General features: G+C 53.4%; 3 protein-coding genes across 3 annotated transcripts; 1 reads left to right on the forward strand and 2 right to left on the reverse strand.

Annotated features, from left to right (window-relative positions):
• Positions 1-2,167: 2,167 nt before the first annotated feature.
• STEHIDRAFT_64108 (uncharacterized protein) lies at positions 2,168-2,644 on the forward strand (the record flags this gene model as incomplete). Its single annotated transcript, XM_007307749.1, has 1 exon — positions 2,168-2,644. The coding sequence occupies one exon, from the start codon at positions 2,168-2,170 to the stop codon at positions 2,642-2,644; it is 477 nt and encodes a 158-aa protein (XP_007307811.1).
• Positions 2,645-3,720: 1,076 nt separating this feature from the next.
• On the reverse strand, positions 3,721-11,528 carry STEHIDRAFT_124181 (uncharacterized protein). The gene is made up of 13 exons (XM_007307987.1): positions 11,161-11,528; positions 9,355-11,058; positions 7,484-9,295; positions 6,829-7,408; positions 6,641-6,772; positions 6,188-6,577; positions 6,057-6,131; positions 5,825-5,999; positions 5,692-5,770; positions 5,489-5,630; positions 5,204-5,430; positions 4,721-5,141; positions 3,721-4,659 (listed from the first exon to the last, which is right to left on the reverse strand). Exons 1-13 carry the CDS (start codon positions 11,430-11,432, stop codon positions 4,000-4,002), a joined length of 6,669 nt encoding a protein of 2,222 aa, XP_007308049.1. The 5' UTR covers positions 11,433-11,528; the 3' UTR covers positions 3,721-3,999.
• A 1,698-nt stretch (positions 11,529-13,226) lies between these two features.
• On the reverse strand, positions 13,227-15,360 carry STEHIDRAFT_160478 (acid protease; the record flags this gene model as incomplete). The annotated part of the gene is made up of 8 exons (XM_007307988.1): positions 13,227-13,402; positions 13,580-13,667; positions 13,748-13,935; positions 14,009-14,179; positions 14,260-14,571; positions 14,677-14,877; positions 14,960-15,035; positions 15,103-15,360. The coding sequence occupies 8 exons, from the start codon at positions 15,358-15,360 to the stop codon at positions 13,227-13,229; spliced, it is 1,470 nt and encodes a 489-aa protein (XP_007308050.1).
• Positions 15,361-17,002: the final 1,642 nt, after the last annotated feature.

Raw genomic sequence — 17,002 nt, forward strand, 5'->3', positions numbered from 1 at the left:
TCATTTTCGTAATCGCACGCACTTGTCAGGGCCGCCGGAATTGTGTTAGCGTTGGCCCTTCGGCTTTCCCTTAGAGGGCCTTCAACGCTGCAACTGCAGGGGTGCGGTCATGTCGGAGAAAGGCGTGACTGTTACGGCGTCCGGTGGCGTTGAGCATCTGCTGCTTCGTTGGCACACAAGCTGTTACTATGGTCTACACGAGGACGCGAAAATTCTTGGACTTCTCATGTGAGTACTAAGTCGGGTTGTGATTCGTGCCACGGCACATTGAACTTACATTCTTGTCGATTAGGTATTAGCATACAGGCATGTCTCTGTGGTGCTCTAATCATGATTATGGTCGTACATGTCAATATTTTACGCTAACGCAAGGCACGGACACACGACCCCATGACGCTAAAACGTCGACACCTTATGTTAGTAGGTACTTTTGTGAACTGTCAGACATTGGACGATCCAAGCTCGAAATGGTCGATGGTCAGACGTCTACTGGTCAAGAGCGGGGAGAAAGCTCCAAGCCACACAACGGCGAACTTTTTCCAATTCCGCTCCTTGTTCGTTCTCGGCCAATGATCCGGGAATGATTCGATCATGGAACCTGTCATCCGAAAGCGGTAAGCGTGGAGCGGTTGATCGGCGGCACGAGGCCTGCGGGTCCTGCGGCAGCACGAGAAAGAAAGAACAAGAGCCCGCCGTCTTGTTCGGATCCGACATCTCGAACGGGTCTGTCTGGCGTGTGCGATCTCGAGGTCTCGGCGGGTTGGTCGATTTGATACAGTATACTTGTGGACGATGTCGACAAAGTGACCCTCAGGCTCCCTTTCGTGGCCAACGGTCATCTGCTTTGGGCAGCGGGCACTTCACTGGACTCCAAGGAAACTATGCTAAGCGAGATCTTTTTCATGACTTGCCGGGCCTCCACCGAGCTCGCAACCTCGTAAGAGGGATCGGAAGCAGGCACTTGACTATCGCCGCATCGCTCACCCTTCCCGCTTCAGGCAGCGGAACCAAATGTAGAATACATTCTATTGGGCAACTTCGTCATCGGGCTTTGCAATCGAAACACTTTTGTCCGTCCTGACAGCCCTCTTTGTCCCACACTTTCATATTTAATTCCCTCCCAGCGAGCCTCCCCGCTTCCTCTCATCCTCTCTTCTGGCCCTCTTCCTCCTCTGCTCGCCCGCCCGCTGCATCTTACATCTCTATCGTTCCCGCCGTCTATAGCCTCAGTTACCCCACATTTGCGTTGCGAAACCCGAGCTCAGACCGACAGCGCGCTGATCGCGACTCACTCACCCCTTTCCCTCTGAATTTCCCCGGTTTCATTTGTGTCCCCCCGCGTCTCACTGCCATATTCACGCATCTCCTGTAAGTCAGCAATACACTCTCCATCCAAGCAACATATACTCACTTGCCTTCCAGCGGTTAACTTCCCCATACGACATACGACACAACCATGTCTTCCACCGATACTTACCCCTCCCACGAGCAACAAACGTTGGTGTGGCCCGAGCGTCCTGCAGGCGTAAAGTCAGAGTATGGCTTGTTTAACATCATCGATTTCATGCCCCGCGAAGGCGAAGACGGCATGGTCCTCACCGTCGAAACCATGTTCGACGTTGATCCCCACCGTCATCTATGTGTTCGCCTGATCATCGGACACATCTGCACCACCACCACAGTCCGCACCATTATCCCCCAGAGCGAACATCAAGCTGCCTTCATACGCGTCGAGTGCACCGTCCCCGACTTCAGCAAGCATCAGACACAGAACCCTTCGGTTCCGATTACTATACAGGCCATGGATGGTCAGGACCGTGTGGTAGATGGCATCACCTTTGGGAACTTCACGTACTGGCAGAATGGTGAGTTGCTTCTCTCGTGGCTCCATAAACGGGGGGTACTTACAAATGGCCTTGCTTTACAAGGGGAATCCGCGAATCTCGGGCATCCACGTAGCTTAGTTCACCCTACACCCCTTCGTCCTGGCGCCGTTCCAACCGAACCACTCTCTCTTCCCTCAAACCACAAAGCGAGCGGCCGTCATGCCCGCCGCGACCACGCGTCATCCCTCACCTCTCAGCTCCTTCGCCGTCCTGAAGGTGCCACCCCGCGGAAAGGCAAGGCCGAGAAGGCCGCCTTGCAATTCATCAACTCCGTCGAGGACATGTCCAAGGACTTCACCCCTGAAGAGTATCAGGCTGGGCGCCGCCTGGTTCGTTTCTCGCGCACGCAGGACGGCAACAAGCTCTGCGTTTCCTGTGAGGCCATCACACCAGACGACTATACTGAAGGCGACATAGTCGCTTCGTGCATTATCCGCGATAACCACGAGGAGCCCTGTGTCACTTCGGTCGATATTATCGTGCTGTTGCAACGGTTGGTACAGGACTCATTCTCTGTCGAGGAGAAGAATCGCATCAGGCGTAACCTCGAGGGATTCCATCCCGCCACCATCGCGAAGACGAAGCCGGATACGGAGGTTTTCTTCAGGAGAATCATGGACTTCCCTGAGCCGAAGCCAAGAAACATCGAGAAGGACGTCAAGGTGTTTGAGTGGACGGTTCTCCCAGCGGCGCTGGAGAAAATTATCCATAAATATGTACATACGCCCCTGGGTACATTCTTTTTCAGCCTTGACTGACCTGTTCTTTTCCAGTCTCTCTTTACCGTCCCAAAGCCCAAGATAGAACCAGCTCCCGAGCCCCAGCTTCAGTACCCGACCCAACAATCGTCTTCCGAATCCAGTTCCCCACTCTCGTACGGCATCGGACACAACGATCAGCCACCTCTTCTTCATCTCGATCCTGTGTTGATACACGCGAACAATTCGTCTGGGTCTTCGTGTTTGTCGCCCGAGTCCGCCGAGGGGTTGGACTCTCAGCACAAGCACCCATATTCCCTTCCGTCCATTCGTGGTGATGGCTATTACCCGTCTCATTACCATGATCACCAGCCGTATATCGGCCCTGGAATGGGTCCGATGTTGTCCCCTTCGTTGCGTATGTAACAGGGAAGTATGGGTGGTACTCGGTAGCGGACAGCGGACTCTTTGCCTATTCTTTTTTCTTGGTGGTCCATCTTCGGGCTTGGTGCATCATATCATCTCCTATATACTCTCTCTCTCTCTCGCCCACAGTTTCAGATTGTACACCATTCCCCTATCGCTCTGTCTATCATCTTCTATCAGTCTCTTTCAAAATCACGACCTCATATTCACGACTTTCACGCATATGCGCTCTTCGTCCTCTCTGTATATTTGTACGTTCTATCGACTCAGCAGGCTCCCATCCTAGTCTTTTTCTTGTTATTCTCTTTCTTCTGTCTCGTTCTGTCTTCCCGTGCCTCGCATTGTATATATCAGTCTCTGTGTCATAAGTCTTTTCGTCTAGTCCTGATATGAACAATCATTTCCGACCCTCATGCGTCGACCGACAACTTGAAGCTCAAGACCCTTCCCAGCGTCAACTCCACCAGCAGCGAACTCGACGGCTTATCAAGAGGATGAACAACAAGTTCGAATTTTTCATGTACACAGTCTCGGAGCAAGGAGAGATCCAATTGTACAACACTTTCTCCTTCGCGGGGTATACCAGTAAGTAGTGATCACTGAGATAAGTATCCGAAGTAAAAACGGAAACGAAACGAGCAGTAGGCAAAGAAAGATATCTGATGGCAGTAGCGTAGGTGGGAATAATCACGAAAGCGATACAATCCAAGACGAGAAGGAGAAGGAGAAACTGAGGGCGACAGCAAAGAAAGAACGGACGGAGGGTGTGATTCAGATTGTAGAGGAGAACGAGGGGCGGAAACGCGGGCTACAGCGCGGAATGAATGTAATGGAGAGATCGAGAAAGAGGCAAGGAGCGAGGGGGGAAAAAGAAGAAAGACACAGCATAGATAAGATAAGTAGGATGCAAATACAAGACGGAAGCAGGGACCCAAGCCCGCATCGCAGACAATAACCCGAGCCACAGGAAGCCAGACTTTTCACTCAACTCAATTCGACGTCTCTCTCTCCCGTCTTCCAAAGTTTAGTCTAGAGAATCGGCCCCTGATGGACCCGCCAACACTCCCGATAATAGACGCCCCTCCTGACATATTCCCGACAGAACCCACGACGTTCACGAAAGAGCCCTGTGGTGATCCACCATCTATCGACTCGTTGCCCCTCCCATTGCTGGTGCTAGCGCCACCTTCCCCTGGACCCGACGCCACGCCGTTCATCCCATGACGAGCGAGATGAGCGAGGTTCTTCTGCAGAGGTGTTTGTTTCGGCATGGACCCGTTGAGGCTAGCGTTGCTCATATTTGTTGTTCCCCCGTAAAGGGAGTGCGGAGGCGAAGTCAGTGCGGATTGGCCTAGCTGTAACGGAGGGATGACGAAAGACGGGCGATGTGTCGATGCGACGGAGGCTGTGCGCGGTAGGGAAACCGTATCGACGAAAGAAGTGGCGTAGGAGCTCGTCGGAGGTGGTAGGGGGTGGTGACTACGAGATCTGGGTGTCAGAGGAGAATCTGACTGGGCGTCGGCATTCAATCGCTGAATCTCTTCGTGGAAGTTCTTCCGGAAGAACTTCTCCAGAGTCTCGTGGAATGCCAGCATTTCAGGAGGACAGAGCTGGCCATGCAGCCGCAGGCAACTATCGATCATACGGACCTGAAGTATACATGGGCTTTATTATTTCTCGCCGAGAGCCAAGAAGAAATGTGACACTGACCTGCTCGTCGATACAACTCCTCAGCCGCTCGACCGCCTCCGCCCTGTCAGGGTATCTCAATAGATACTCCGGAGTCATGAACGCTTGCCGGTAGTTCGAGATCCCGCCATTAATAGGCGCATCCACAACACCGTTCAACGTCATCGACAGAGGATTTGTTGGCGGATTGTGGGATGTCTTCGCAAGGACTGAGTATCGGGTGTTAAGGGCAGCCAACTCCTTTGTCTTCGCCTCAATATCATGAATAGCGTTCTGGATGGGCGAGAGCTCTTGGGCATCGACGTAGACGACTTCTGAGCGCCGAAGCACGGTGGGGAACGATTCTTCCGTGGTGAAGAATATCTTCTCGACCCATGTTTCCTCGACGCCATCTCTTTCGATCTTGATGATCGGACGTGAACAGGTGAACAGGTTGATAGCACTGCGATTGAGGCCAATAATGAGCAACGGTCAGGCGTACGAGACTGCAAAAGCGAGAAATACCTGTGCTCATAGTACGTTCTGACGGCGATTGGCACACCCGGGTTCGTAAAGATGGGGAGAGTCTGGTCGGGCTCTGGAGTAACGGCGCTGCACTGGATGTATTGTTGGGTCCCGTAACGAATGTCGACAGGCGGGTCGCCGAGCGTACGAAGAAGCTGTGCTTCTGGGTGCTTGTTGAGCATGCGTTCACAGAACGCGCCGAACTTCTCCCATTCGAAACCACGGTACTGAGAGAAGTTGTTCAACAACATGCTAGGTAGATGTTTGTGGGAGCAGTCCACTTACGATAAACTGTTTGTTGCGGATGGCAGCGGGGAAAGAACTGCCGAAGAATGCCACTCGGAAGTAGTCTGCATAGTATCGCTGGTCTGTGACGATGTGTTCAAGCAATGCCGCCTGGTGCCGTAGGATCTCAGCCAAGCGTCCGCTAGAGAAGTCGCGTGTCAATTCTGAACTGCGTGGGTTCAAAAGTTTGAGAGGCCACTCACTAGTTGAAGGTAACTTCGGAGTGCTGGTACGCCAGTTCCTTACAAATCTCAATAGCGCTCTCCCATGCCTTTCCCTTGCCTGTACACCCAGTTCAGGTCGAGGAGCCATCATAAATTAGTGAAATGAACTAACCGAGATAATCCAAGATGAGCAACGACAACGTCTCCTTCCGATGAAATTGAGATTGTAGTGGCAAGCCCAGCTCTTCCATTGGGTCCACGAAGGTGTTGAGATCCCATTCATGGAGGTCCGAATGCAACTTCAGTGTTAGCGCCGCCTCGACGAAGTTTTGCGAAGCGAGGTGCATCTATGAAAAGCATCTAAGCCATAATCCTTTCTTCCGCAAAGTGAAATGAGGACATACATTGACCAGCTGATGCACATATTTGATGTAAATCTCGTTCCGGCCAACTTGACGTATAAAGTTCATCAAGCGCAGCTGTGGCACGAACGTTAGAGGAATTCAAACACAAAAGATAGTGTAGTAGAACACACCGTAGCAATAACCCGATCGTCAGCGAACTCCTCGCCATCAGGCAATGCCCTCACACTGAGAAGCAGCTCCAAGAACAGATCCACCGAATGCAAGAAGGTCGAGACTCGCTCGCGCAGCTGCTCGTCCACAGTCGACTGATCAAACAGATTACGAAGCTGTCCGACGAAGAACGCCCTGCTGATATCATCTCCCTTGCTATCCGACATGAAGAGCGAATCGAGCTTGTTGACCAGCTCGTTCTCAATCTCGTCGAAGTGCTGGTACTCTTGGTACTGAGAGATGATCATGCTGTAGAGGATGTGGACGGCATTGTTCCGGAGCTGGTCGTGGTGGCTGAGGCACAGGTTCACGACTTGGCCGACTAGGGAGCTGAGGGAGGTCTGATATGCCTATGAATTGTCACTTGTGTTAGTATGATTGTGAGCGAGAAGAAGAACGAAAAAAATGCTTACACCGTACCGCGTCACCGCTCCAGAGCTGGCCGAGACGTCTTCTGGATACCCAAGCACGTCCCAAAGCTGAAGCAAGATACCTGCTCCCTCACCGCGTATATCTCCAGCCAGACGCCATACGGCTCGTCGTTTCTAGCATACGAATGAGCATCTCCATCCCGTCACGACATCCACAGAAATAGGCTCACCTGAGGACTGAACTCCTCAATAACAAGCTGATCCGACGACAGCAGTTTCAACAGCATATGTATCCCATCCCTCCACAACTGCGCATTAAACTCCCACGAGACGTTCCTCGTCGGTATATAATCCCTCTCCAATATGATCGCCACGGCGTCCATCATCTTCGTCAGCACCTTATGCGCCAAAATATTCACATTCAGCCAGTTCCTCGGCCACGCCTCGTTGTCCAATATCGACGTCGCGACCCTGAAGAACTGCATGAGGAGGTTCGCAAAGTTCTCTCGCCCTTCGATCTCGAACGTCGATTCCAGGAAGTTGAAGAGGTGCTTCTTCGAGGCGGAAAGAACGAGGACGAGGAAGACGATGGCGATTTCGCCTTGGGCGGGACTGTAGAGGACTTGGCCGTCGGTCTGGTACGCTCCGGTGAAACCTTTTGCGCTGGTGGGGAAGTGGGCTATAAGCGAGAAGGGGTAGGATTCGGGGAAGACGACGGGGATGGGCGTGGGCGTCGTGGCGGGAGATCGTATTCGTTCGACGGCGGCGATATTATCGGCGCTCTTGAATTCACGATACGAGTCCAACAGCCTGCAGAGGAGAGAGAGAAAAAAAATCAGACTGATGATCCATGACCCTCCAATGGAGAACTTGGATTGGACTGACCTAGGAATCAACGACAACAAATACTCGATATTATCCTGCTCCTGCCTCAGCGCCAACCTATCCCCCAGAATCACCGGATCGACCAGACACTGCTGCAACTTATCCGTCATCAACGCAATAACCGTCACACAAAGCCTCACGCTCTCCAACCACGCCACCCTCGCCGCGTCCTTCACGCCCTCCGAATCGCCCGGCAACGTCTGCGTATACTCATCGAATTTGCCAAAATGCGGCTTGATCCACATCACGACGGCCTCGACGAGCAGCGATCTCGACTGTGGCGAGTCGAATAGGAAACCCTTGACGATCTGGAGATACATGATCAGTTTCCAGATCGTGATCTTTCCCTTGTTGCTGGCGATGGAAGTCGCGAAGGACGTGGCGATGCTGACGAGCTCGACCGTGCTGAAGATCTTCGCGAGTTCGGGCAGGATGGAGGTGAAGTGCTGGAGCGCGATGGTCTGCGTGCCGATGATGGAAGGAGGTGAAGTCGTGGCCATCATCCTGTTCACCTCGGACAGATGCGACCTCAACTCACGCCGGAAGTTCGACTCGAGATGGTCCGCCGTCGTCCCGCTTCCCATCCCGAGCTCCTTCTCCTTCTGCAGCTCTCTCGACCTCGCGATGAACTTGAAGATATAATGCCAAACCTTCAACGCCGCCCGAAGCGGCGACGCCGTGCCTTCGCCCGTAGGATCCGCAAGTAGTCTGTTCAAAGAATGGATGATATGCGACGACGCGGCGGCGCACGTGAAGTGCTTCTCGATGTAGATATCCAGCACAGGCTGAAAGTTGCTGAACCGTCGGTCTTGGACGATTCCTAGCACGGTGACGAACGCATTGAACACGAGATGGTCCATCTCGCCCGACGGATTGTTCTGCGAAACGAGGATATTGAAGAGCGAGTCGAAGATGTCCCTGAGGAACTTGACGATCTCGACCTCGCCCACGAACGTGAACTTCGCCAGCACGGCCGACAACATCTCCGGATCCTTGATCGACGTCCAGTTCAGCAGACTCAAGAGGTCCGGGTTCTGCGTATGTCGCGTCGAGCACAAGGAGGAGCGAATGACAATCGTATCCCGCATCGGAGGCGCGATCTTCTGCAGTTCAGACTGAGCACCACCACTGTTGCCACCACCACCAAAGACGTCCTGAGGGCCCGAAACAGGACCGAGGTACATATCGGGTGTGACCGAGCTCAGCCTATCCGCCCGATGTAGTGTAATCGTATGTATCCCATCCTCGATGAACGAGCTCCCATCCGGAAACAGCGCCAAAAAAGCGAACGCGAACGGGCGATCCATGGCCTCAGCAGCCGCCTTACTTATCGGTTTATCCTTCGTGCTCCGATAGCGGAACGTAAAGAACAGGTGCCACTGTGGCAACATCCCATCCAGAGGAAGTTTTAGCTTGACGAGCTCGCCGAACGTGGGTTGACTGTTTCGGATGAAGACCATCGAATTGAAGACGAGGATCTCGGGCTCGCCGCTCCCCGGTGAGATGACGCGGCTGACGGGTTTACCGTCTCGATCACGGACTTCGAGCGAGACTTGGATGTTGTTCGTCTGTGGGGTGGGGTTTCGAGTGAAGTTGGCGATACTGTGTCGGGCGGTGCTCGTGTGGGAGGAAGAAAAGTCGCCGCTCCAGAGCTTGATGTACAGTTCGTTCCGGACATCGCCAGGGAACACGACGTCTGGGAAGCCCAGGCGGAGAGTGAGAGGGACATCGAGGAGGAGAGAGGTGTTCTCTTTGACGATGGTCTCTGCATTGCCGTGGAAGAGCTTGACGGAGACCGCAATCATCTCAGCTCTGCAAGACCGGTGAGCAAATGCGTAATGAGTTCCACCAAGGCGAACGAAAGCACATACCTGGACGACTTCTCGAACTCCTTCGTACTTCCTGCGATGATATCCTGATGCAACATCGAAAATATCGCCTCATTCACCGGCACGAAAATCGGCATCGTATGCTCCTTCGTACTTGACACCTCACTCTGATCCGCCGCCAGCTTCGCCAACTGCGTCAACTCCAACACCGCACACCCAAACGGCCTCCTATACGTCGCCATATCGCTCACACCCGCCGCTCCGTTCCCCACAGTCCGACCAGAGAAGTTATTGTTATTGGCGAGTGTTTCGGACGACCAGCCGACAGGTGCCGAGGACTCGCGAGCTGAACCTCCTGATCCGCGACGAGGGTTGGATTCGATGGGCACGCCGCTGGACATGTTGTTGCCGAGCTTGAGGGCTCCGTTGCGAATTATGCGACAGACGAGGTAGACTGGGCTCTGGATGTCTGAGAGCGCGAGGTCTGTGAACATGGTGCGCATGCGCGTGGAGGGTTCGCGGGCGAGGACGCCGTTGTGGTTCAGGATGGCGCAGTAGTCCTCCGTGATAAAACGCGCTTCTTTCTTGTTATACAGGGAGAAGTAGAGTTCTGCGGTTTCGCCGGGGGAACATAGCGAGGCGACGAAGGCCCGTAGTTCGAGAAAGACGTGGAAGAATTTGGGCGACGAAGAGGAGGAGTTCTGGTCTTTGGACGATGGCGAGAGCAAAGCGGCGGAGGAATGGGATCCGAACGAACGTGAGTGGCCTCGTAGACGGCTGAATTCGGCGAAGGCAGAATGGGCTGGTGTAGGGAGAGGTGCGGGGCTCGCGCCGTCCATGCTGTTCGCATGTATCCTCCTTGCAGGCGTAGTTGGGAAGGGGATCGAGGTCGAGGATGCAGATTGTGACGTCGACACGTCCATGTACGCCAAACTGGCCTGCATAGCATACATCCTCACCCCACTCATCCAATTCCTCTTGTCGATCTCTCCCTCCACATCGACGGTAACGAGCCCTCCACCGGTCGGGTGCCTCACAATCACATCCAAATCCTGCGCTATATTCCCACTGACCAGACGTTGGACACAGTCCCGACGCAGATTGATCGTCTCCTCCGTACTGAGCGTCTGGGCCAAGAGCTGCCGTCGACCAAGATGAAGCGCCTCGATATGTTCCCGCACGGTCTGAAAGAGCTGATAATCCCGCCTGGCGAGATACTGAAACATGAGTATATGCCACTCCCTCAACGCGGACGCAATCTCGTCCACGATAGGCTGCGCGGCCCCCGACGCTGTATCATCTCCCGACTTGAGCGAAGGCCTCGGCGGCAAGAGCTTCATCACCTGCGACTCGGTCGGCGAGACCGAACGAATGCTAGCAGGATACACCGGTAGTCCCGCACGCGAAGAGTTGGCCTGGTCCGGTGGAGGACCCAGCTTGAACGACTTTCGTTTCGCCATCGCATCGTCTTCGTCTTCTTCTCTCAGCGCGTCCATACCCAAGCCCGTCGGACCTGCCCTCGCTCCCTCCGTCTTTGAGATGTCGGTCCCGCTGTTGAATGCGGAAGCGATGCTGGCGAGACGGCTCTCGGCGTCGGGAAGCTCGTCACGGACATAGATGTGGGATGCGGGGAAGATGCCTATGAAGACTTGTTGGGGTTCTTCGACTTTGGGTGTCTTGGAGGATGAGGGGTCGGAGGGTGCGTTCCAAGTTACGGGTGGTCTTCGAGTGGTGCATACGACATACCTGTATCCCAATGTATTTCGTGTTTCGCAAAGGCACACACGTAGAATCACATCAACAAACCAGCTGAAAGTATGAAATGAACAAGAATAAGTCACAACGCACCCTCTATACCAAATCCCCTCCGTCTCCTTCCCCTTCGGCGTATACTTCTCAAACGCGTAAACCTCGTCTCCGACCTCCAACGAGACGACATCCCTATGGACCAACGACTCCGCCGTGCTCGTCGTCGTGATCGTCGAATTACGCGGCCGACTCGAAATCCGAGTATCCCTATGCGAAGGCGAGAGCGGATGGACGGCATAACCGTATACGATAGCGGGTAGAGGCTCCCAAGCGCCCCTTCGTCCAGGAGCCGGACTCGGGCTCGGAGCCATGTGTCCGTTCGTTTAAGGTCTGCGAGTGGAGTGAGGGATCGAGATTGGGTGTGTGGGGGTGGGCTGCTTGATGACCTAAAGCAGGTTCGAGCTGGAGGTGTTGGTCGACTTGGGTGTGTTGTGGGTGTGGGTGTAAAGGATGGTTATGGGTTGTGTGGCCTGCCGGACACGAGGTCGTCGGCGTCTGTTGGTTCGACGGTCAGCTCGGCGCTTTGAAGCGCGAGCTCGACGATGCGGAGGCTAATGGCGGCGACGCGCCGGAAGGTGATGATGCGGTTGATGCTCTTTGCGTGCTGACCCTTGTTTTCTGTCGTGGATCCTGCCGCTGATGCTGATTCTGCACACCGCACTTCATAATCTCGTATACTCCATTTCAAACAGTACGAAATTACAATATAAAAGATACATGTATGAAGTATCCAGCACAAACAGCTAGAGTGCTATGGTCCACCGTCAGTCAGTCGCCACAAAGGACCCACAACATCACATATCGGGATCCGCGAAGATGCGAGAACATAAAACCCTTGATGTCCATCTCCGTCTCGTATTCCTGTCCTGCCTTCGAATATCCCTGAGGATCCTGTACCAAACCTCGCCATCCTGGACCTACGAAACGCACCGAAAGGAATCTCGTCAGCATAATCCTCCAAAAATGCCATAACGCACGAGTGGAAAAAGGGACGGAAAGGAAAGGGATCAGAGGACATAGGTTAGAATTTATATATGACTCCGCATCGTGCTTCGCACTCAGACAGCAGTTGGATATATAGAGTTGCATCTTCTCGAACGAACAAGACAAAAACTGACGCTCACCTGTCGTATGCCATATCAACATACAGCACTTTAGCATCAGCATACAGCAGTTCAGCATCACATCATGAAGTCCACCGGGGATTGATGTCGATGATATCCTGCACGGAAGAACGAGGACGGGAACGAGGAAGAGATGAGCATGAGCATGACGCCACACTGCTTCTGTGTTTAGGGCAGGCTCGAACGCGTAGCCTCTGAATCCTGTGGCGGCGCTGCAAACACTCACAGTCTCAAACGGCAGCTGCAGCATACGAGGGGTATTGTAGGTATCGGAATCGATTAATAAGAAAAACAAAAAGCGTGCATGGTAAGGATAACCGCCAACAAGACTCTGCAAATTAAAATACACGAAAGAAAACAAGCACCCGCCGCCGCCTACTCTTTCCACGAAGGTCCGATGTATGTGTATTATCCTCCCAACCCTCAACTCTCACCTCTCCAGCCTAAAGCCTGATCCTGATCCTGATCGTCCGTGTCTCCCTAGTACTAGTCTAATCCATCCGTAACCGCAACAACCAACAACAACAAGTGTAGATAGTGGTACCAACTAGATAATATCAATGATAGATAGACGGCATACATGACTCAATATGTTTCGCGCCTCTGCCTCTACCTCTGCCTCTGTCTCCGTCTTTATCGAGGCTGAACCGTTCACAATTCACATGCAAACAAAACAACTATGCGAGGATCAAACGACCGCCGAGCAATGTTGTCAGACCCGCAAGACAGAGCGCGAGGGATAAAGGTCCCGGGCTCGAGATCGTCGAAATAGCTCCAGCTGTCGTGTTGATTGTTGATAAAGAAAGACAAAACGAGATCCATGAGTACAAAGCCAAGCGACGAGGAAAGGAGAAGAGAAGAGAAGAGAACGTACAGGTACCAGTGCCCGAAGGAACGGGGACGCCTGTATTCGAAAAGGTAGCTGATCCAGTCGCGCCACCTAATTAACACAACACCAGCAGAAAAAAGAGTAGTCAGCACTCAATTTCCTGACATAGAAAGCAGGAAGACGGAAACAATCAAGGAGAAGTAGGTCAAATGCGCACTCGAGCTGAGGCCCGATGACAGCGTGCTACTCGGTGGACGCAGACTTGGTGTCGCCCCAAAAGACGTGATCGCCGACGACTTGGCCGGAGACGTAGACGTTGCGCCTGTCCCTACAGACCGCGGGTATATCGTTTGTTAGGTGAGGAGACAGTGTCTCAATCACAAAACAAGCCGGATCAAAGGGAAGCGGCACGAAAAACCCGAAAGGAAAAAAAAAAGGGGATAGAGAAGAAGAAGAAGAAGAAGAAGAAGAGACAAAAATAGGAATACAGAGGAAACTTGCGAACCTGTGGCGTCCGACCCACCAGCCACGCTCGACAACTGCGCAAACCCAACCGAAGCAGGATTCTGGCGGAACACGGCGTAGACGTTCTTCTACTCGAAAGGAAACCGCTGAATCAGTACGACCGTCCATCATGCCCATCCACTCAGTAAACAAGACAAACGAAACGCACCAAGAAGGTGTCTCCGACGATCCAGCTGGGTACCGAGCTGTCGCTACCGATGTTCGTGCCCTGTGAGATATCAAAGATACCACCGAGACATTGAGACTTAGAGACAGTGCCGAGGTTCATATCGTCTGGGTTGATCGACCATGACTGTCCACCGAACGAGAACGCGACGGAAACGTTGGTGTTGCAAGCTGTTCGCCACCAAACCACAAATTGCCCCATAAATCGTCAGAGGCTAACATCGATACGTAAAGGTGAACGCACGATAGGAGAAGAACCCTGCCATTTGCCCCGAAAGCGCCTGCGATCCCTCGACTTGGGACCAGATGTTAGCAACGGCGTCCGAAGGCCCAGCGATGAGGGTGGTCCCAGTATCAATGGCCGCCAACGCCTCGCTACTGCTGGGGGTGACGGTGTTCCCATTCACGGTAATCGCTATTCGGGACAAAGAAACGAGGCCATTCATCAGTTCTCCACCGTCGTCATGCATCCGCATCCTATTTTTATCGACGAACCAGAAATACTCTGCAGCCAATAGCTGGCTGTCGAACCGCTGGGGAAGTCCTGGAAGTCGATGTCGCCGGAGAACAAGGTGGAGTTGGTGCCTCCGAAGGTCAAGATTCCTCCGGGCTCTTCGTCGGTGGCCTGAGCGTCGTCCAAGAATCGCGTGAGGAAGACGGACATTTCTGGGCTCGAGAATTGGTTGTTGTTGATGAGAGCCTGCCAGAACGGGACGGCGCCGGTGGACGCGATCGTTTGGAATGCGAGGCCCATGATACCGGCGATGGAGCCGTCAACGAGACCCGATGTCATTTGGTCCACGACAACTAAGAGAACACGACCGCGAGGAGAGGACCAAACACAGGGCCCATTGAGACTTGAGAAATTCAAGGCACGGCCAAGACAAAAAGGCCAAGACAATAGAGACGTACGCATCGTTTGGTCCGAGACAGTGAAGTCACCCATACTGACAGTATCCTGCGCGAGAGTACCTATCACGGAACCCGAACCATAGTTGATCTGTACTTGGTTGGAGGACGTTTGAATGGATGACGAGGCAGACGTGTCGAATTCTGGAGTGCCATTGGGACACTGCGTGCATTGTGAACCAGCGAGCCACAAGTCGGATGAGCCTGATGGAGGATGAGTGATGTGAATCATTTCGGGGCAATCACATCACGGAAAAGGTCATGATCGTAGCCGGAGGCAACATACCAGTGTCGAGTACGACGTCAAAGCTCTGCGATGGGGTTCCAATGTTGATGGTGCCGAAGTAGCTTGTATCTGCACCCTAGACCGCGAAAATCATGAATTCTGGGGAAGGACGCGACGGAATGCGGGGAACTCGGAGGGCATACCTGATTCGTTATTGCGAAGCCAGTCGAGCTCTGTCTCCTCTGGAACTCAGCGGTAGAAATAAAGCCGTATTTCTGGCGAATAAAGTCAGCAGCCTTGGAGAAGCGGTCCATGGTGACTGTCGAGTTTGTCGACCTCCTAGTGGAGGCTCGTCTCGTGAGAGGAACATGGAGAGGCGTGTTGAAGGGCGACGGCGCAGCCGACGAGAGAGCAGAGAATGCGGTGAGAGCGACGAGGAGCGCGTTGACGGAGAGCATCATGACGAGAACTAGAACAAAAGAGCGAGATTAAACAAAGAGAAAGCGAGAGACGAGTGTGGGGACCGTGGGGGAAGAAGGAGACCTGCTGGAGAGAAAGCGGCGGCGCCGGTCAGCCTTGTACATCAAAGGGGGCATAACGCAAACCCTAACCCCAAGGAGATGATCCGCTTGGCGGCTATTCCTGGTCCCTAATTAGGGAGCAGGTCTTCACCAAAGTCGTCCTCTTCACCAGATTTCCTTTTTGGGGGACGTATGACTCCTTTCAGTATATAACTCCCATGATCACGCGCTCTTATTGCCCATGCGCTGTCCGTCGTCGCAGTTCTCCTTTGGGCACTGCTCGCACGTGTTCTTCTTTTCCCTGCTCGCTGCATACCGCGCTCCTTCCCTTTTCGGACGCATTCGTTTCGCCCACGTGTGCGTAGTTTGCCCCCTCGCTGCATACCGTGCTCCTTCTCTTTTGGGACGCAATTAATTCGCCCCTGTGTGCTTAGATGGCCTGCTCGCTGCATACGGCCGTCCTTCTCTTTTGGGCCGCGATTTCATCGCCTTCTGCTCGCTGTTGCTTTCCTTCTTTGTGCTCTGATCGTGTGCTCTCGCTCCAGGTCAGCTCTCGTGTTTGTGCTGCTCTTTCGTCGTCGCTGTTTCCTATTGGCTCTACGCAGTATGTTAGTATGGAATTGTATTTTTGTTCCTCACGTATGTATCGTGTAATACACCCCTTTTGGTGCCCCCACTCGCGGCAGTGTCTCGTCTCTCCGTTCGTCAGGTTCGTGTTCTGGCTACAACGTTTCGTCGTGTTCTGTTCTCTTTCAAGCGGCGTTGTTATACTACGGGGTTTACTACGGGGTTCGATTTTGCTCTGCAAGTTCGGCCGCTCAACTCTCGACACCTGCCCAATTACCGGTCGATGTCCTTCGTGTTATATGTTGATCACGCGGCTTACTGTGTCCTGCACAGAATGGCTTCGCGTTAATTTGGTGGCGGATGTTATCGGTTGCCGCTCGGTTGAAGACCAAACTATCCGTGAACTATCGGCCCTACGTCTGCGTTTTTCCGGGCCGTGCAGTTCTTGGCCTGATCGTTCCGTGTTCTGCATTCTTTGGCCGTGCAGTTGTGGGCCTGATCGAGTCATGTTCCGCTCGTGCGGCGCGAGCGGAGACTCCAAACCATTTCGCGATCGCCACTGTAGTGATCCCTACGGGTATTGGTATCGTCAACCCACTGTGGGGAGGGATCTGCAAAGGCAGCAATCATGCTTCAGTACGGTGAGATGACCAACAATACTGATGTTTGTCACATCTCTTTTGGAAGATTTCATCACGCTGGTTGAGGTCAAAGGTTATCTTGTGGGCCGCCTACTTGGCGCGGTGCCTTATGGCGATCATTATCCCGCGTGATATACCATGCTCACGTCATCTCAGTTACAAGGTTGTTCTCGTATTCCCACGATGCCGTTCATTTTCTTGTACTGAGGGCGGTTTCTGCACAGTTTCGCCCTACCCCCGCTGTCTTTCTCGCCCCGTCCTCTACCACATTGAACGACTCGCGGAACACCCGCCATGAAGCGCACTCGCTCGTCCTCTCCGGGTTATCGTCGCGTCCGCGAGTTTTGTTTACCTCGTTCGTCTTTGCTATTGTG

Source organism: Stereum hirsutum, assembly GCF_000264905.1.
Source record: "Stereum hirsutum FP-91666 SS1 unplaced genomic scaffold STEHIscaffold_14, whole genome shotgun sequence".
Lineage (NCBI taxonomy): Eukaryota > Fungi > Basidiomycota > Agaricomycetes > Russulales > Stereaceae > Stereum > Stereum hirsutum.